Source organism: Leptodactylus fuscus, chromosome 2, assembly GCF_031893055.1.
Source record: "Leptodactylus fuscus isolate aLepFus1 chromosome 2, aLepFus1.hap2, whole genome shotgun sequence".
Taxonomy (NCBI): Eukaryota; Metazoa; Chordata; class Amphibia; order Anura; family Leptodactylidae; genus Leptodactylus; species Leptodactylus fuscus.
The window spans coordinates 156616941-156635239 of NC_134266.1; the positions used below are offsets into that span (position 1 = coordinate 156616941).

Genomic DNA, 18299 nt, shown 5'->3' on the forward strand with positions numbered 1-18299 from the left:
CACATAGCAGTAGTATCAATAGCTGCTAAGGTATATATCATGAGTGGCCACTAAGTTATACACATTACCACAACAGCTCAAAGAAAGTGCTAGAAGTTTAAAGTTACCATGTGGTCCAATATATGTCTCCTATCCATTAAAGTAATAACATTGATATGCACACATAGGTGACTATAACAACATAGGTTCACATGTATCCTATATCACTATATACAGGTTTAATAGCACTGTGGCTTACCCATGTTGCCAATAGGAGGTATACAAGTCAGGACAGGCACTCACTCCCCAGTACCTGACGCGCATTTCGGCTATGCAGCCTTCATCAGGAGGTGTGTGGCTTTTTGGCGCGGCTACCTGTGATGAGATGCAAATGCAGTGCATCCGCATCCCATTACGACATCCCACTCCTGATTAGGCCTGAATGAATGGGCCTAAGCAGGAGGGTGTCTTGAGCCGTGGATGCCGCAGCTGACTCAGCTGCGGCATCCACGCGAACATATTGCATGTCACTTTTTTTTCACGCTAGCTGAAAAAAAAACACTAGTGGCGGAAAAAAAGTGACTTTCATTTAAATGAATGGGAGACCTTTTTGCTGGAGGATTTTGAGGCGGTTTCCGTGTCAAACTCTGCCTGCAAAATACTCCGTGTGAACATCCCCTTATAGCCAGTGGAGTCCCTCAGGCTCTGTTTGTGTCTGTCATAGAACGGATCTGTTTTTTCAGTCTTTTGGTGCTCCAATGAACCAGAAGATCAGAAACAACTATTCCACAGGAGTAAACCTAGTATAAGTTCAGAGATCACTGTAATGTCATTTGACAATTTCATGGGCAACATTTCTTTAGCCTCCCCCCATTGATCCTGAGCAGTTGTTTCTGTCAGTTTCAGCATATTTATGTTCTCTACTGTCAGGTGGGTAGTCCTGGACTAGAACAGAAAGACAGGTATAAAGGTATACTGGAAACTTAATAATATTGTATAGCTGTGAACTAAGGCCTTATTCACACGTCTGCTTATCATATATATGTGGGTTCTTTAGCAGACTGTAGATGGCCATAAAGCACATCTGTTTTCTTCACTTATTCTGATGCATCAAGGATATGTCACACCAATGAAAGTCTATGGGTCTAGAGATGTATAACATATAGAAAATGAATCCAAAAAAAGTAGATCTGCCGATGTGTGAATGAGGCCTGAGTGTATACTTTTATGACTTTTTATATTACTTGTAACATTGTTCATAACATTGGCAACTCCTATAGTACTTCAAGGCAGCAAATGTATAAAGGCCATAGAATTCTTGTCTTGGATTTAAGTTTTGATAAAGTGTTTTATCCTCTTAGGCCAGTCATGGAGGTGCCGTGTGACAATCCTTTTTCAGAAGAGCAAGCTCGGGTTTACTTCAGGGACATTGTGCTGGGCATTGAATACTGTGAGTACTAATGTTTTCTACAAAATGCCCATTTTCCTATACTTTGCTTTTAGCACTTTGGAGATGCTGGGAAGTATTCAAGAACTACCTGTGAATTATTCATGCTTGGAGGGTTTAGTCTTTTACAGTTGTTTATTTGTCACATGGGTGGAAATGATATGCTGTGGAAACAATTTAGCTCCAGTCGTTTGCTTGTTATATTCATTTTGTGGACTGATACTCACTGTAGTCTTACTATAGGCTATAGAAAGATATATTGTGTGTGTGTGTGTGTGTATATATATATATATATATATATATATATATATACACACATACCGTATATATACAGTATAGACCAAAAGTTTGGACACACCTTCTCATTCAAAGAGTTCTCTGTATTTTCATGACTATGAAAATTGTAGATTCACACGGAAGGCATCAAAACTATGAATTAACACATGTGGAATTATATACTTAAAGGGATTCTACCATTAAAACCTTTTTTTTTTTTTTGTGGATAAGATGTCGGAATAGCCTTTAGAAAGTGGTCTCCACTGCGCCGTACCTTAGAAATACCGTTTTTTACCGGTATGCAAATGAGTTCTCTCGCAGCAATGGGGGCGGGCCCCAGTGCTCAAACAGCGATGAGGGTGTCCCCACTGCTGCCCGAGAATTGTCTCCAGAGTCGCCTCCTTCTTCGTCCGCAGCATCATCTTCAATGTCTTCTTCAGGCGCAGGCTCGTAACTTCTAGGTGTTGGGCCTTGAGCAGAGCAGACTGCGCAGGCGCACAGGCCACGGGAAAATGGTATGAGTATTGTTAGCGGCCATTTTCCCGTGTGTCTATCTATCTATCTATCTATCTATCTATCTATCTATCTATCTATCTATCGATCTATCTATCGATCTATCGATCTATCTATTTATATATAATGTATGTGTATGCAGCCTGGGCTCACTGAAGAAAGTGAGTCTGTAGAGGCATCGATGGCACATCATGGACATCTTCCATGTGCCGCTTGTGACGTCCATCCATGGACCCAGCATGGAGGAAAATGAAGAGGAATTTTCCGCCGCCATATTCATCTACGGTCTAGCTGCAATGGGATGCCGATGAAAGACATCCGCATACTATTGTGGCATTCCACTGCTGATTACCAAGACGCTTATTTTTTCAGAGTTCTGCTGTGACCTCAGCCTCCCATTAAAAACAGGTGGAGGAAGATTCCAGGCAGTATCTGCCACAGGTTCAAGGATGGAATCAAATTCCTACTTGTGAAAATACCCCTAAATTAGTTTCATGGCACTGAACATCTCATTTCTGCTTATCAATATATGTATCATGTAGAATGCTGAAATATCAGGGTTTACAGACCATTATGCTGCAACCGAGAGTGGAGAGAATGGGAGTGGTATCATTGTCATTGTGCTCATAGTGGTCAGCTCTACTAGACTTCCCACACTTTAGACCGTTGTGCAGCATTAATGCTCTTGGTTGTATTTAATCCTCCAGGGCACATCTTGGTGTGAGTCCTGGCTGATGGTGGTCAGGGTGCCCTTGATGATATGGTTCAGGAATGAATAGGCAGGAGACAACTTGCAAACAAAACGCACAGTTCTTAAAGCAGTAAGGTGCAATAGTCTTTAACAGTTTGCAAACACTTCCAGTAATGGAGGTATAGATTCTTAACACTTTTTTGCAATAGAGTTGAAACCAGGGTTTGTCTTTTCTTATTACTTCTCAGTACAGTAATTTTTTGCTCTTCAGCAATACTCCAGACAGCAATACTTGTCAGTTTGTAGCAGTTCCAATGGCAGTGTTCAAACTTAATTTTTTCCGCATTTTTGTCTGCATGGCGTAGATTTTAATCTCCAGAGGAACATATGTTCCAGTTGTGGCTATGAGCCCCATTGATTATACTGCTTATAGGCTAAACTTGCTGAGCAGAGCTCTCCTTCTTGCTAAACGCATGTCCACAGCACAACAACCACTACTACTGAATCAGGAAGGACAGGTAGGTAGGCCTGACCTATATCTAGCCTCACCCTTTTTCCAGAAGTATCGCAGGGATTCTTAACAGTAATGGCTGACATTGGTTTTTTCTCTACTGATTAAACTGTGTCATTCTAAAAACAAAGTAACGTATAAAACAATAGTATGAACCATGTGTTTGGCTGATAAACAAGGTTCCTGCATCATAAAAACTCGTAATATTGCACAACTAACAGCTTTCTACTGGGATATTTCAAATAGTTCCCAGATTATAGGAATGTAACTGTAGTATAACAGGTACTGACCATGCATTAATGTTACTACTTCAATTCTGCTTATATCTACTTATGTACAATTTCACACATAATCACAGATGTCTTTTTTACAGTTTTATCAGGCTGAAACCTATAACAGAGGCCATGTTCATATTTTTGGTTCATGAACATAATACCTGGATGATTTGGAATACTATGCTGTGTAGTAGGAGATAAGGAGTTGGAAATTTTGTATAAAAAAAATCAAAGAATCATTTACAAACTGTAAATAAAAAAATATATAAAAATAACTAAGCAACTGCCTGTCTTGCACTGTATGTCTGCTGTTACCAGGTATCATCTAGTGCCTCTTACCCATATAGACAGCGAATATACAACAATGAAAATGGAGGGAAAAAAACCAGTTCACACTAGTGTTAAAGCCTAGCAAATGGCAATTTAATAGTAGTCTTGAGGTTTCTGTTTTTATACTTGGTATAGTTGGGATGCACTTTAGGTTTCAACTCTGATTTTAGAGCAGCACGGACTAAAGTAGCCTGTGGAGGAACAAAATGTATCTCCAGGCATGTAAGGAATTTGATCTGCTTCCAGATGTTTGTGGTGAGATATAAGCAAATGCCGCTTTGGTCTGCCACTTCCCCAGAATAATGTATGTTTCTCATAATACCTGCCAAGCCATCACATCTAATGAATAGCTCGCTAGATATGATTTAGCCACAGCTTGCAACCTACAATGGAAAAGGAGATAGTAAGTAGGAAATTGCTTGTTACTGATGGGGAACTGGATCACCTGAAACTACATCTTGAAATAGATTTAAAAATAACAAATAATCATTGTGAAACATTGTGTTGTGTGTTATAGCAAGTAAAGGTATTATTTGTATAATGATATATAATTTTCTTTGCTTGCTGTCATTCAGTGGGATACTTTATTTATATGCAGCATAAAATACTATCCTTGTCATAGGATGGACATACATGTGCATGGGTACACTATGTTGGAAAACACTTGTTCTTTAATGGTTTATTCACTGCATAGACAAAAGCCCTGATAGACATTTTTCCACAAGGAAAACGCTGATAGATTGCAATAGGTTGATCCACTTTCTTGTAGATTTATGATACATGGTCAACTATAAAAGGTATTGTCTGTTATTTATTAGATACTATAATTGGTGGGTGATGTCTGGCCATGAGGACCCTTCTAACTCTCAATCGATTTTGTATCTCCATTTTACTACCACATGTGAACCACTCCCAAGTGGATAACACAGAAGCCCTAGGTATAGAAACCTCTCTGCAGTCAATAAGGTAAAGACTACCTCAGCAATAGCGTCACAATCTTTTAGTTAACATGGCATGATAACATTGGCTTCAAGAGGAAGACTACTATCCCCTTACACCTTAAGATCGAGGCATTTTAACGTCCCTGCAAAGTGGATGGGACTCTAGTGGATCCCATCCACACATTAGAGAAAAATATGCTCACTGAAAATACTGCAATTTCGTTGCAGTTTTTGAAATCACAGCATGTCAATTAAAGCTATGGAAACGCTTGCATTTTCCCTATGGGTATAAATGAGGCAAAAATTGGAAACCTCTGTGGACTTTCTGCGAAAAGCGCTGCATGAAAAACCATGATGCTTTTCCACTGCAGTTTTTCCCAAGGCCCTTTTTCACCGTGGCCTGCTATTTAGGACCTTAGTCTAGAAGCAGTCTTTCAGCAGTAAATTTGGTATACAGTACCTGATTCTATAGTTACAGCACTTCTTCCATTTTAAAACTGAGATTTACATTAACATCTTGCTCCATAGCTGAATAACTGTTCCCATTCCACTTAAAATAGGAGAGAAAAGTCCTGCAAGCAGGATTTTTCTCTCCACCGATTGTAGTATAAAATTGCCATAAACCTGGTGGAACTCCTCATAATTTCTGCTGGTAAATGCTTTTTAAGTGGATAGGGTTTCCATTTAAAGAGGACCTTTCATGGTTTGGGGCACAGGCAGTTCTATATACTACTGTAAAGCTGACAGTGCGCTGAATTAAGCCCACTATCGGCTTTTCCTATCTGTACCTCGGGTAAAGCGCTATCGGTCCCGGTACTGTAGTGCTTTACAGTCAGAAGGGCGTTTCTGACAGTCAGTCAGGTACGTCCTTCTTCACAGCAGCGCCTATAGTGCTGTACAGTGTGAGCGGGAAGGAACGCCCCCTCCCTCTGCTCACACAGCTCGTCCATAGACGAGTATTATCAGGAGGGGAGGGGGCGTTCCTCCCCGCTCACACTCTACAGCGCACTGTCGACTTTCCAGCAGTATATAGAACTGCCTGTGCCCCGGACCATGAAAGGTCCTCTTTAACCACGGAAACCCGAATGTATTATGAATCTAGCATAAGAATTGCAATGATGGCTTCCCTTGTGCTGTGCAGACATGGCTGTATAGTGATGGATGAGATTCAGTGCCAGCAGGTAGAACAGGATCACTAAATGAAGAAAAGAACTGTAAGAATAATATGGTTATGGGTTCCACATAAAGAGTACTATTTGAGAAGGTATGTGCATATTCACTCATATTCACACAACTGTGGATAAAAATGGCCAAATTTTGTGTTACTTCATGGGTGTTTTGCACCCACCTGGGACCCACTTTTATGGATTTCTCATGGACTTAAGTCTATTGAGGATCTGTGGAAAAAGACAACAATAGGACAATCCATGAAAACAGAATATCAAATATCAGAAAAATGAACATGTGAATACACAGCTGTTTTTTACATTTGTGTGAATAAGGCCTTATTGTGTAAGTATTATGTCAGACAGTAGGATCTAAAATCTTTGTAATACAGGTTACAGAACAGAAGGCCAAAGTGATGTCAAATACAGATAGGAGTTAATCATTTATCCGACAACTAACTGGAAATGAGTTGGATTAGCGACTGTAGTCATAGCAATTTCCTATCTAGTGTCATTTTCTACAATATGCTTGGATAAGGACTGGTAAAATCCTATGGGCAACCATGATCTCTGCAACAAATTGAATTCACTAGATGATAATAAATGCACAAGGTGTCAGAGGATACAGCGCAGTTCACTTACTGCTTGAATGGTGATAGACGACTGCCACTCAAGCCTAGAGCTCAATCTTGACTATTTCTTGGCAGTATAATCTTTTAGCTCTTATGATATTTCTAGATCTCCTGTGATCAGCAAATGCATATCAGCAATGAAGCGCTGACATCCTTTTCTCCACAAATGCTGTGGTTTTTGCTCTTCTTTACTTTTATAGGCAGATGGATGTGATGTTGAAACTGTTCCAGGTTGGGATTAGGGAAACATTCGAAAGAAACAATTTCCACTGCTTCCATCACTTTGGATTATGTTTCCTGGCTGCAGCGAATAAATCACATTGCAGACAGGAAAAATCAGAGCGCTGCTGTAAATTAGGAAATTGAATAGCAGAATGATAGCCAGGAATTAAATGGGATATTCGTTCCGCTCACAAAAGGAAACATTTCACCTGATTAGAATGGCTGCCAGCCCCTGGGGCTTTACGCTCTACCTGAAATCCTCTTATGTTAGTAAAAATCACTAATATTTACCAGATGGAAATAAAACAGACGATTTGTGATGTTACATCAGCTGATTTCTTGAAGCTATTTTTTGACAACAAGAATTTATATTTCTCTGACAATATAAAGCATGAAGCATCAGTGATTTAGCTGCAGCAGCTTTATCATATTTACAAGCTATGGGTAACTTCTGTAAAAATTTTGAAAATCTCATTAAAGGGGTTGTCCCATCTCAAGGATCATATCTAAACTGTTAGCTTATGTACATTGAAGACTTTTTCCTAAATGTATTGCTTTAGAAATGCTGCTTTGTTTGCCTGCCATGTGAACTTTCTCCTCCCATTGTTTACACAGCATTGCTATAGCCATGGACCTGTGATATAGGACAAGTGATGTCACTTACTCAGTGCTGCAGGACAATCAGTTCAACTAATTGCAGTTTGCTGATAAAGGCCAGTCTGTTATCTTTCTATGTAAACACACAGATAACACTCAGTCTGTTCTCTACAAGCATCTGCATATTATCTGATCTACATAAGTGTTGTGAGACTTCTTGGGCCGTTCAGCAAGAGGGGGGAGAAGAAATACAGGAAATGAGATGAAGAGATTGCAGGCAGACTGCTGAAACACTGAGATGGGAAAATCCCTTTAACTTGTTGGGGAATGAAGGAAGGTGGGTATTTGCCATATTTGGACAAGCATTCTCATCCTACAGTTAAATTGTCATCATGTGTAAATGCACAGTCACAAGATTGTGACATCAGCTGGTCATAGCCATCGCCGGTGGGACCAAGCTGTCCCCTGCTGACTACTGCTGTGATTGCTCAGTCAACCCAGAGTAAGAGGATTATAACACCTCCCACTACTTCAATCTGCTCAGTTGGTGTGTGAATTCTGAGGAGGTCCTTAATTTGGGTTTAAAAAAAAAAAAAAAAACACGATCTTACGGTCCTATTGGTAGACAGATGAGCTGTACAATAAACCCATGTCACAGGGAAATTCTCCTAGAAGCAATGTTAAAATTCCTGCATTATGTCAGAGTCCCCCAGTTCTGGTTAATCCTATCCACACATTGCAAAAAAAAATATGCAGTGGATAAGCTGCAGCTCACTACGTGAGGCCTTAGCCTCACAATGAAAACAGCCAGTGCCCTGCCCCTAGTAACCTCATTTAGAACAGGTTATGTAAAAGTTGGCCTCTCCTAACTCATTTTAATGATAAATTTTCAGAACCAATACACCCAACAACAGAAATCTCGACAATGATGAATCGCTGGTGATATTTAAGGGGAGACTGAGATTCAGGCAGTATTTGCCAAGTAAAAGCGCAAGATACAGAATCAAAATTTATAAACTCTGTGAGAGTGAAAGTGGTTATATCTATGAAAGCAAAGACTCCCAAATATGTCGACCAGAATGACTTACCGTGCTTAAGCGCAAAAAGTTTATGGGACCTTTTGTAGCCCCTGCTTGGTAAATGGTATCTCCGGTATGTGTACAATTTTTATAGGAGTGTCCCTCCTTGTAAATGTGTCTTTGATAGAGCATCAGTAGCCTGTGGTACAGTAAGGAGGACTCAAAGAGGGCAACCCAAAAGTCTGGTTGACCAGAAATTGAGTAGAAACAGACTTATGCTGGCCAAATTTAGTTTCAAAAGTATTTCTTAAACAATTGCTTAAAAGAACAGGCATAACAGTAAAGGCATAAAGAAGGCAGTACATCAGCAGCAAATGAAACGGTTATAGATACATCAAAATATATAGATCAAAAACAAAGAATGAGATAAACAATACAGTAGAAATGTTTGCAAGGAAAATGAGAGTAGAAAAAAATTCGGAATAGTTAGAAAGAAAAGCACTGCTTCCCATCATGGGGGTCTCAACCTTATCATGAAATCAGAATTGGGATTACAGTTGAAGACAGTATGCCAAACCTGGACCACATTTTATCAAAATGAGACCAGGAGTCTGTCATGACAGAGTTAATCTTTTCGAACAGCATTGCATTATCAACATGACTATAATCTTCCGAGAGATCAAGATGTAGTGTCCTCCATTGGAAGCTATGTGAATTTTAGCTGACATCAAAATATATTGAAGTAGGGTGCAAAACATAGGTCTGTATATTTAAGGTAAAGTGGAAAGACAAGGGCCATAAAGGGTATCGACTGGCCTAAAAGCCTCTGCATCATCCTATGAATGGAAGACCAGTAACGGTGGTAGCGAAGCCAACATTTGGGGCTTTCAGGATTTAAGTATCTTGAGATACATTGCAGTGGATAATTTCCTGTTTGGATATGTTAATATTAGATAAGCCTGCAAAACATAACAGTTTGGTAACTGAGAGAAACAGGTTCTTAGCAAATAGGCTAGCTTTATACACTGCAGGGGCGGATCCAGAGCCGGGCATCCGCCCGGGGCACTGCGCCCAGCAGGGCCCGTACCTAACAAAACTCGGGTCGGTTGGTAGGGCAATTGCCGAGGGCCCCAGCACTTGCAGGGGCCCCCTTTCGGTCCTCTATCAGTAGCTGCAGCTCCCTGCACACAGTGTGCTTCACACATATACTTTTCCTAATAGGAAGTATATGTCGGAAGCACACTGTGTACCTTCAGCATCGGCTGATAGACAGCAGCCAGCCAGGGAGCTGCAGCTATGGATAGAGGACGCTCCCACCTCACCCCCCTTCTCTGGCTGCCCTCTGTCAACCAATGAGAGGGTGAGGAGACCCGAGGAGGCGGAGCTTATCGCTCTACAGAAGATCCCTGCCGTCCTGCATCTTACACATGAGAGGGAGAAGTTCAGCAAAGTGAACGTAAAGACAGAACACCCAGGTACAGGCTGGAGGGGGGAGGGAGGTTACTATGCCTATTAATGTCAGGCATTTGGGGTTATTCATTTAGTTTTGGTAATTCCATGTGCCTCATGTTAATAGCAGTTAACCCCATCATGTCCCTCACATTAACCCCCTGTGTACTTCACCATAAGGGTTACTGATGTGTGAGATATATGGGGTACTAATCATGAAGATACTTTATTATTACCTCCATGTGTCACATATCAGTAACTCTTATGTGAGGCACACAGGGGGTTAATGTGAAGGACATGATAGGGTTAATTGCTATTAATATGAGGCACATGGAGTATCTTAGGGGGCGTTCACACTACCGTCAGTGTCCACTGCTAATGTCATTCAAAATCTTGCACGGACATTATCAGTGGACACTAGCTGTGTCCGTGACATTCTGCATTCAATTAAAGGGGCTCTAACAGCAAATTTATGCTAATAGAGCCCCACATATGTGTGACTAGCCTTTAAAAAGGCCCCGTAAATGTTATATTAAACCCCGGTTCCATTTTTAAATAAAAGCTTTAAAACATATATGCTAATCGTACCTGAACGTGCACCATGGGCGGGGTTGCACGGTGCAACGTCATCTTCAGGCACGCCTGCCTCTTCTGTCTTCTTGTAGTTACGCCCTCTGGTTCCGTGTCTTCTGCCAGCTTCCTATTGGTCTTCTTCCGTCTTCTTGTCTTCAAATCCCACACCTGCATAATAGCGCTTCCCTCCGGAGCACTACTGCGCAGGCTCACTTGCCAGTCCCCATTGAACTACATGATCGTACTGCACGCTCGCGAACTGCCATTAAGTAAAATGGCAAGTGAGTCTGCGCAGTAGCAATCCGGAGGGAAGCGCTACTACGCAGGCGCGCGATTTGAAGACCTCAAGCTGGAAAAAGACCAATAGGAAGCCGGCAGAAGAGACGGGACCAGAGGGCGTCGCTCCAAGAAGACAGAAGAGGCAGACGTGCCCGAAGATGACGCGGCATCGTGCATCACCGCTCTGGTGCATGTTCTGTAAGATTTGCATATATGTTTTTATGCTTTTATTTAAAAACGAGACTGGGGGTTAATATAACATTTACGGTGCCTGAATAGCCTTTTTAAAGGCTATTCACACATATGTGCGGCTCTATTAGCATAATTTTGCTGATAGAACCCCTTTAAATGGACATCGGGTGCATTGTTTTACACTCCGTGCCTGTCCTAAAGATGTCCGACTTTTCAAGCGGACAGAAAAAACCTACATGTCGGGTTTTTGTAAGTAGGGCCCCGCCACAGTCAATTGCCCAGGGCCCCGCAAAGCCTGGATCCGCCACTGTTACACTGTCTACCAATAAGTATTTGGACACCCATGCAAATGAGATATCTGCATTCGTGACATACGTTGCGCCTTCCGCCGTTAAATAGGAAACATCATTGGCATTAGTGCATTGATATTAGTCGCATGCAAGATGCCACAAAGTGCAGAGTTGTCCGATTTCGAGAGAGGGGTAATTGTCGGGTACCACAGAAATGGTCGACCCTTAAGGGGCATAGCAAGTTAACTGAATTACCCAAAATCGACACTGGCCTATTTGCTTACGAAGTGGAAGGTGAACGGTGATTGTTGGAACGTGCCCCGAGTCGGCAGACCCCAAAACTGGGAGATACTAGAGACCGATGAGTGCTGGCCAGAGAAACCGCACCCAACCGATGGCTCACATACACCAGGAGGTTCAACAGGCATCCAGGAGTATTGAGTCGATCAGTACCATCCCTAGGGAAGCATCTGCTGGGTTCTACCAACTATTGTATATGAATAAATGCTGTTTTTCTATTCGACCACAGGTGTCCAAATACTTATTGGTAGACAGTGTATTCATGATCTGCAATTTGCACTCTGGAAATGTCAGGGGTTGCAGTATTTAGCTAGAGGTTCAATAGAAGGTTCTGCCTCCCACTTGCACTCCTTTCCCATACACACACAAAAGTGGGATAAAAAAAACTTTTTATCCTTCCCAACTTTAAACCCATTGGCACTGCAGACAGTCTTGACCTCCAAACTAATTTTGAACTTTTTCATTCTTCCATCATCATAGCTGTATAGATCTTTTTATTTTGGAACAAGTTATATTTTAAGTAGTACATTTTGGCACCATATTGAAAAAATTTGATTATTTGTGTGTGTGTGTGTGTGTGTGTGTGTGTGTGTGTGTGTGTGTGAATGAGAGAAATAGAAAACCATAACTTCACATTTTTTATATTGCTGACCATGAAGTATAGAATACATTTAGCAGGTTCATATGATTATACTGATAACAAACGTATATAGTTTATTTTGTTTTACTCCTTTTGTTTATTGGAAACCTGTAAAAAAAAAATTAAATAAATAAAAAAAAAAAATAATTTCAGATTTTTTTTGTCAATGGATCTGATTGAGAACTTATTTTTGTAGGATAAGCTATAGTTCTCATTGACATCGTTGTAGGTTGCATTTTGATAACTTTTTTTCTTATTCCATTTTTTGGGAGGGGAGTTGATGAAAAATATATATATATTTTTTTTTTGCAATAGCGCTAACCATACATTGTAAAGTACACGGTAACTTCATTTTATGTCAGTATGAAATCTCTAAGATCAGTTTAATCACCTCAGCAAGCATTTAGCCCCTTACCCCTAGCTCAGTAGCATACGAGTACAGTGCTAACATAGCACCTGTGGCAATGGAACTGAATGAAACACTTGAATCCAATGATTAAGAAGTGTGTTCAATACTTTTCTAGTAGTTTTAGTATTCATTATGAGATTAAGAGGATTTTTTTATATATATATATTTTTTAAAGGGGTTATTTGGTTCATAAAAAATATAGCTCATATGACAAGAATCTTCAGTATAAACAGAATCACTAATACACTTCATATTAAAATTATGTGCTGTTTAGCTGATTTACCTTTAGGTGACATGACCAAATCTGTGACGTTTTGTTTGCAGGATCCATGCACACATGATGTCATAGAGGATGCCGCAATGATAGGTGAACTACAGGCAATAGGTGTACAGGTGTATGTATTTGTAGCCCTGCTTATTTACAGTCCCAGCTGGGACAGGTAAGTGGTTAGGCTGGAACAGGTGACATACAACAGTGATGTTTTATTTGGTGGGAGCCTATAAACCAACGTTTTTCAATCTGATAGCGATTAGTAACATACTGCTTATTACTACAATTAGAATAGCCTGCCATTAATTAATAAAGCATGATGTAATCTCAGCCTTAATGTATTAGTAGAATAAGCGTGCAGGTAATTGTATAGCTAATAGTAAGGCAGAGTAGACTTTCATTAGGGAATCTAAATAAGGGGAAGCTTCATTTCTTATTCAGCTTTTCCTTCTAGAAATACATTTTAAGTTTAAGGTATTTAAATATTATTTTTATTTCATAATATGTAAATTAGAAACATATTCAGAACTCAGTCTTTTTATATAAATGCTAAGGTAAATTTATTAGTTAAAAATAATTTAAAGTCCTAGTATGTCTCATTTTCTTAATATCCATAAGTCAGTGGCCTACATTTCCGACATTAATACAGAGCCTAATTGGTACCATTCAGATGCTTGGTAAATGCTTACTTGTGCTCACATTAACCTATGATGTGCACTTCAGTGCTTTGCAGAACTTGCTGTCAAATCCCCTTCCATTAATGCACCCCGGGCCTAAATGTGAGCATACATGGCGCAGCAAATTGGCTCCGAGGATTGCTTGGAGAAGCGCTGCTTAGCTCAGACCCAGCAGTTTCCCAAGTTCTGTAGTTTTCTTACAGCTGAGCTCATTCCTGACAGGAGAATATGAGAGGAAGCGAAAAAAGAACTTCTGTCAACTACTGTCACTTAGTACTGAATGTATAGTCAGAACTTGTCAGATACAGAACTCAGAATGTTATATAAGAGTTGTAGGGAAATCGTAATATTTGCTGAATTGGGGTGGGGGGAATAAAAACTGCCCTGAGTAGGAAAAAAAAATTGAGGCACTACTCACGACACCAATACCGCAGCATTGCTTCCACGTGCCAAGTCAGTCAGTCACTGGCTGAAAAAGACGGCGCTATGGCTCTTTTTTCATTTTTCATTTCATAAGAAAAGAAAAATGTTTTTACATTAGGAGTGGGCCTCCAGCCATGGAAGCACTACATGGGTAAGATGGGTGATGTCATAGCAGTGGAAGCCAGAAAATGGTAGGGGTCTGAGTAGAAGAACTGTGCTCCAGTGAGCTGAAGAACCCTGCACCTGTGCACCAAGTGGCTGATTTATATAAGACTTTCAAAAGTAACGTACACAGCAAACGTATGTTTATTACCGTAATGTGCTCAGTAACATGGTGGTGACAGTTGAATATTCTTGGGTGATGTGGTAGATTCCCTAAAAGTGCTCACCCCATCACAATTATATTTAACTCGCCTATTAGGCACGTTCAGTTGACAAGTTACTCACATGTTAGTTACATTGGGGTAGTTTAATATTTAATACCATTTACACTAGAAAAAAAAAGTCACCATTTTTGGCCCACAGCTATTTTTGTTCCAGAAATGTGTTTGCAATATTACTATCCTGTATGCCATGTTCCTAAAAAGTATGCGCATAGGGGCAGGATTTTTCAGAAAGAGATTTTGGCTCCCAATGGCTTGTCAAATGCATGATTATTTATTCCTAAAACTGGTGTAAAATATAACTAAAATCTAGACCAGCTAGAGGTAGTTTGAGACACATTGAGCAGGAGATGAGCCACCAAAGCCTCTTGGGCTTCTTTCAGTCAAACCCTCAATGATCTGACACTTATCCCCTATCCACAGGGGTAGGGTATAAGACCAAAGTGTTTAAAATACCACAACCCTATCAAGCAAATCATACATATTACAAGTGTACAGCACACATCATTCATGCATACAGCACACATTGCTTACATATTACATGCACACAGCACATATGTCTTGCATATTATAGGCATACAGTACACCTCAATTACATATTACACACATATGCACCTGTCACTCACATACTGTATGTAGTACATGTATACTTCAAACATGTCAAAGCGTGTATTTTAGTCACTTACATACTAGACATATATGTCGGTAACCCTGTATAACATATAACATACATCATCTCACATGCATCCCTTTCTCACACTGTAAACGCTCACCCGCTCTTTGTTTTGGCTGAAGGATTAGTAAAGTGACTGCAATATGGCAAACCCTCCCCCCTGCCGCTAGTTATCTCTTCACGACACCCAGCCCTGTTACAACACCAAGCTGTGCTTCATTTGTGGTGACTGCCAAATATTCTATTACTGTGCTCTTATTTTGTCCCCAGCATTGCCTGGCCTCTTGACTGCAGGCTTTGCTCTCCAGCATATTCGGAGCCCCCTTCCAGCTGAAATAGCTGCACAGGCAGTATTGGTTTCTCCTGCTCCTGGTGCCTAGTGCAAATTCTGTAACACCATGTGCTTCTCTCGGTGGCAGGGGCTTTTGGGCTGCTTCCTTAGGCACTAGGACCTGGCTGTAACCGGCTATTTCTCAACCTATAGCTACAGACAATATGTAAACTAGTGAACCATACCTTAATGTTAGAATGTACCCCGTGTGACTGAAAAGGGCAGATTTACTTTCCTTTTATTATGTACTTATTAATAATATCTGACTGACCTTTATAGCGCATCAAATCTCTCTGAGATTACGTTCCAGGTCAGCAGTGACATTTTCGAGTGTGTTTACAATATTAAATCAATACTAATAAGTTTAACAATCTGTTTTTCAATGTTAAGCAGTTATGAAACTGTATTTTTGTCACATATTATAACATGATGAATCCACTTCCATGCATACCTAGCATGGAGTGTCTATAATGTGCCTGTATATGCATGTAAACATGTATTTAATACTATATATTTATAGAATGCATTTATAGGCATTGTGCCAAGGATATGATTAATTCATCCCTCTAAACCACGTGGCCTCAGACGTAGTCACACGTTTACTGGTTTCTAGTACAGATGAAATCTTCCCTCTATCGCTAGGATTTACTGGAGGGATTTATCATTTTTACTACTGCTTGACCTGTCATGACTTTATATAATGTACATGTTAATAATGAAATCAATCGCAGTGTACATTGTTCTATGTGTCTGAATACCACTTACTTAGTAGCTACTAAATAGACTGTGTGCAGGTAAATGTACTGGTATGTGTAATAAGAAGCCACATAACTTGACAAAATGCCGCAGCCCCTTCAAACAGCTGATCGGTGGGGATGTTGAAAGTCAGACCACCACGGACCTGATATTAAGGGTCAGTCCTATAAATAGGCTATCAGGATGGTAACACCAAAATGTCCTATGTCCAGCTTCACAACTAAAGATGTACCGAGTGATATGGTACGTAAACAATAATAATAATAAAAAAAATGTACAAAACATCTTGATGTTGACTTGAACGCATATTGAAACAAAACAATTGTGAGCAAAAGAGGTTAGGTTCTACCTTTTACTCTTTTATAACCAAATCGTAAAGAGCAGTGTCTTTAGCGATACATTCCTCAGAGGATCTTAAAGTAACAAAGGGTTTTCATATTATATGATACAGATTGGGAGTAGAAGATTTCCAAGTACAAACCACCTCCATATGGTTCTGTCAGATTTCAAACCCATTCACAAAGTTGGACATGCAGGACTTTGTATCCGCTTTTAAAAAAGTGGTTTCGCCACGGAGAGGCACAAGATGCTCACGGGCAGACACTTTGCAAACCTATTCAAGTGAATGGGTTTGAAAAATGACTGACTGGTTTCTGTCTCCTGTCCAGTTTCTCAGGCAGAAGACGGAAACCTGCAAAGTGAAGACCGAGCGCAGGTGTGAACTCTCCCTTAGCTCTAGATATGCTTTTTAATTGAAGTTTGAGGCAATGTCTATTGACAAATATTGACGAAATTTAGCAAATTATTTTGTGTCTGCAGCTTCTGTGTAGACTTGTACTCTGTTTCCATGGTAGCAGACTACAAGCAAACCCTGTGTAGTCTGGTTATGGAATCAAAAGCTTTTCAATCTGATCCCTTCTTCCCTCAAATGCATGTTACCAAAATGTACGGGGCAGATGGAAAGGAGTATGACAACAGTACCAAACTGTGCAGGGCTTGTTTGTAGTGTTTTTCAGTAATGACACATCGGCAAAGGTACAGTAGACAAATAAGGGTAGAAAAGACCATTTATAAACTTGCTTCATTTTGTTTTTTGATGTATTTGAAAATTAAATACTATAATTTTTATAACAACTATTTTTATTGTTCGCTTTCATAGGGGTCAAATTTATAGAATGAAAAAAATACTTCTAATACATTAGTCAATGAATTTTAGTTAAGTAATACTACATTTTGTCTATTGGGCAAGACGCATTTGTATTTAGTTCACGTATAATTGGAATAATCACCATCTTGATGTTTATACTGTCATCTCTGAATGTGGTTGTCAGTGTAGAGATCAATCCCATTGGTTGTGATAATGTCATAATGTTAAATGTAACTGTGTGTTTTTCTATCACTATTATTAAAAGTGAGTGGGAAGGTCGCATGTTATTGCCGAATGTCTTGTCTGAGCTGTTGAACTGAGTGTATTATTAATAATAAAATGTACGATCCAGCATGACTTCCAACGGGATACGTCTTTAAATATTAAATGAGTCTGTTAAATTATCCACACTACACTATAGATTATTACCAGAGGTTCTATCTCTCAGAAATGTGAAGGTTCATTTGTGATTACTTTTTTTGGCCTTTATGATTGCAGACTGTACCCTGAAGCTACCATACATCAAAGGGTAATTACATTTCCTCCTTGTATTTGTTATTGAGAAGTGATTTCTATGTTCCTGGTTAAAAACCAATTATAGGACATGATTTATTAATGTCACAAGAGTGACACTTGCTAAAATATCTGGGATTAGAATATTGTGCTATAGTGAAAAGACTAGTCAGATGGTGCACATCAGGGGTGGGTAATCATGTTCTCCGCTTGGATCTCACCTGATAAAGTTTTAAGACCTCAGCTGGAATTAAACATACTATACCAGACAAACCCAATACATTAGTACCATTATATGACGGTACCTTAAAGATACTGTCATAGACTGAGACAACCACGGCATAAGCGGCACAAGACACCCTCCTGTTTAGGCCCATTCATTCGGGCCTAATCC

The 18299-nt window shown here is 40.0% G+C and overlaps 1 protein-coding gene across 5 annotated transcripts in view; it reads left to right on the forward strand.

The window, feature by feature from the left end:
• CAMKK1 (calcium/calmodulin dependent protein kinase kinase 1) overlaps window positions 1-18299 on the forward strand; it is a 178156-nt gene that overhangs the window by 124310 nt on the left and 35547 nt on the right. For all 5 annotated transcript variants that reach the window (XM_075264891.1, XM_075264894.1, XM_075264895.1 and 2 more), the window contains exon 9: window positions 1341-1429. In XM_075264891.1, coding sequence (XP_075120992.1) covers window positions 1341-1429 — 89 coding nt within the window. The remainder of the gene's footprint in view (window positions 1-1340; window positions 1430-18299) is intronic.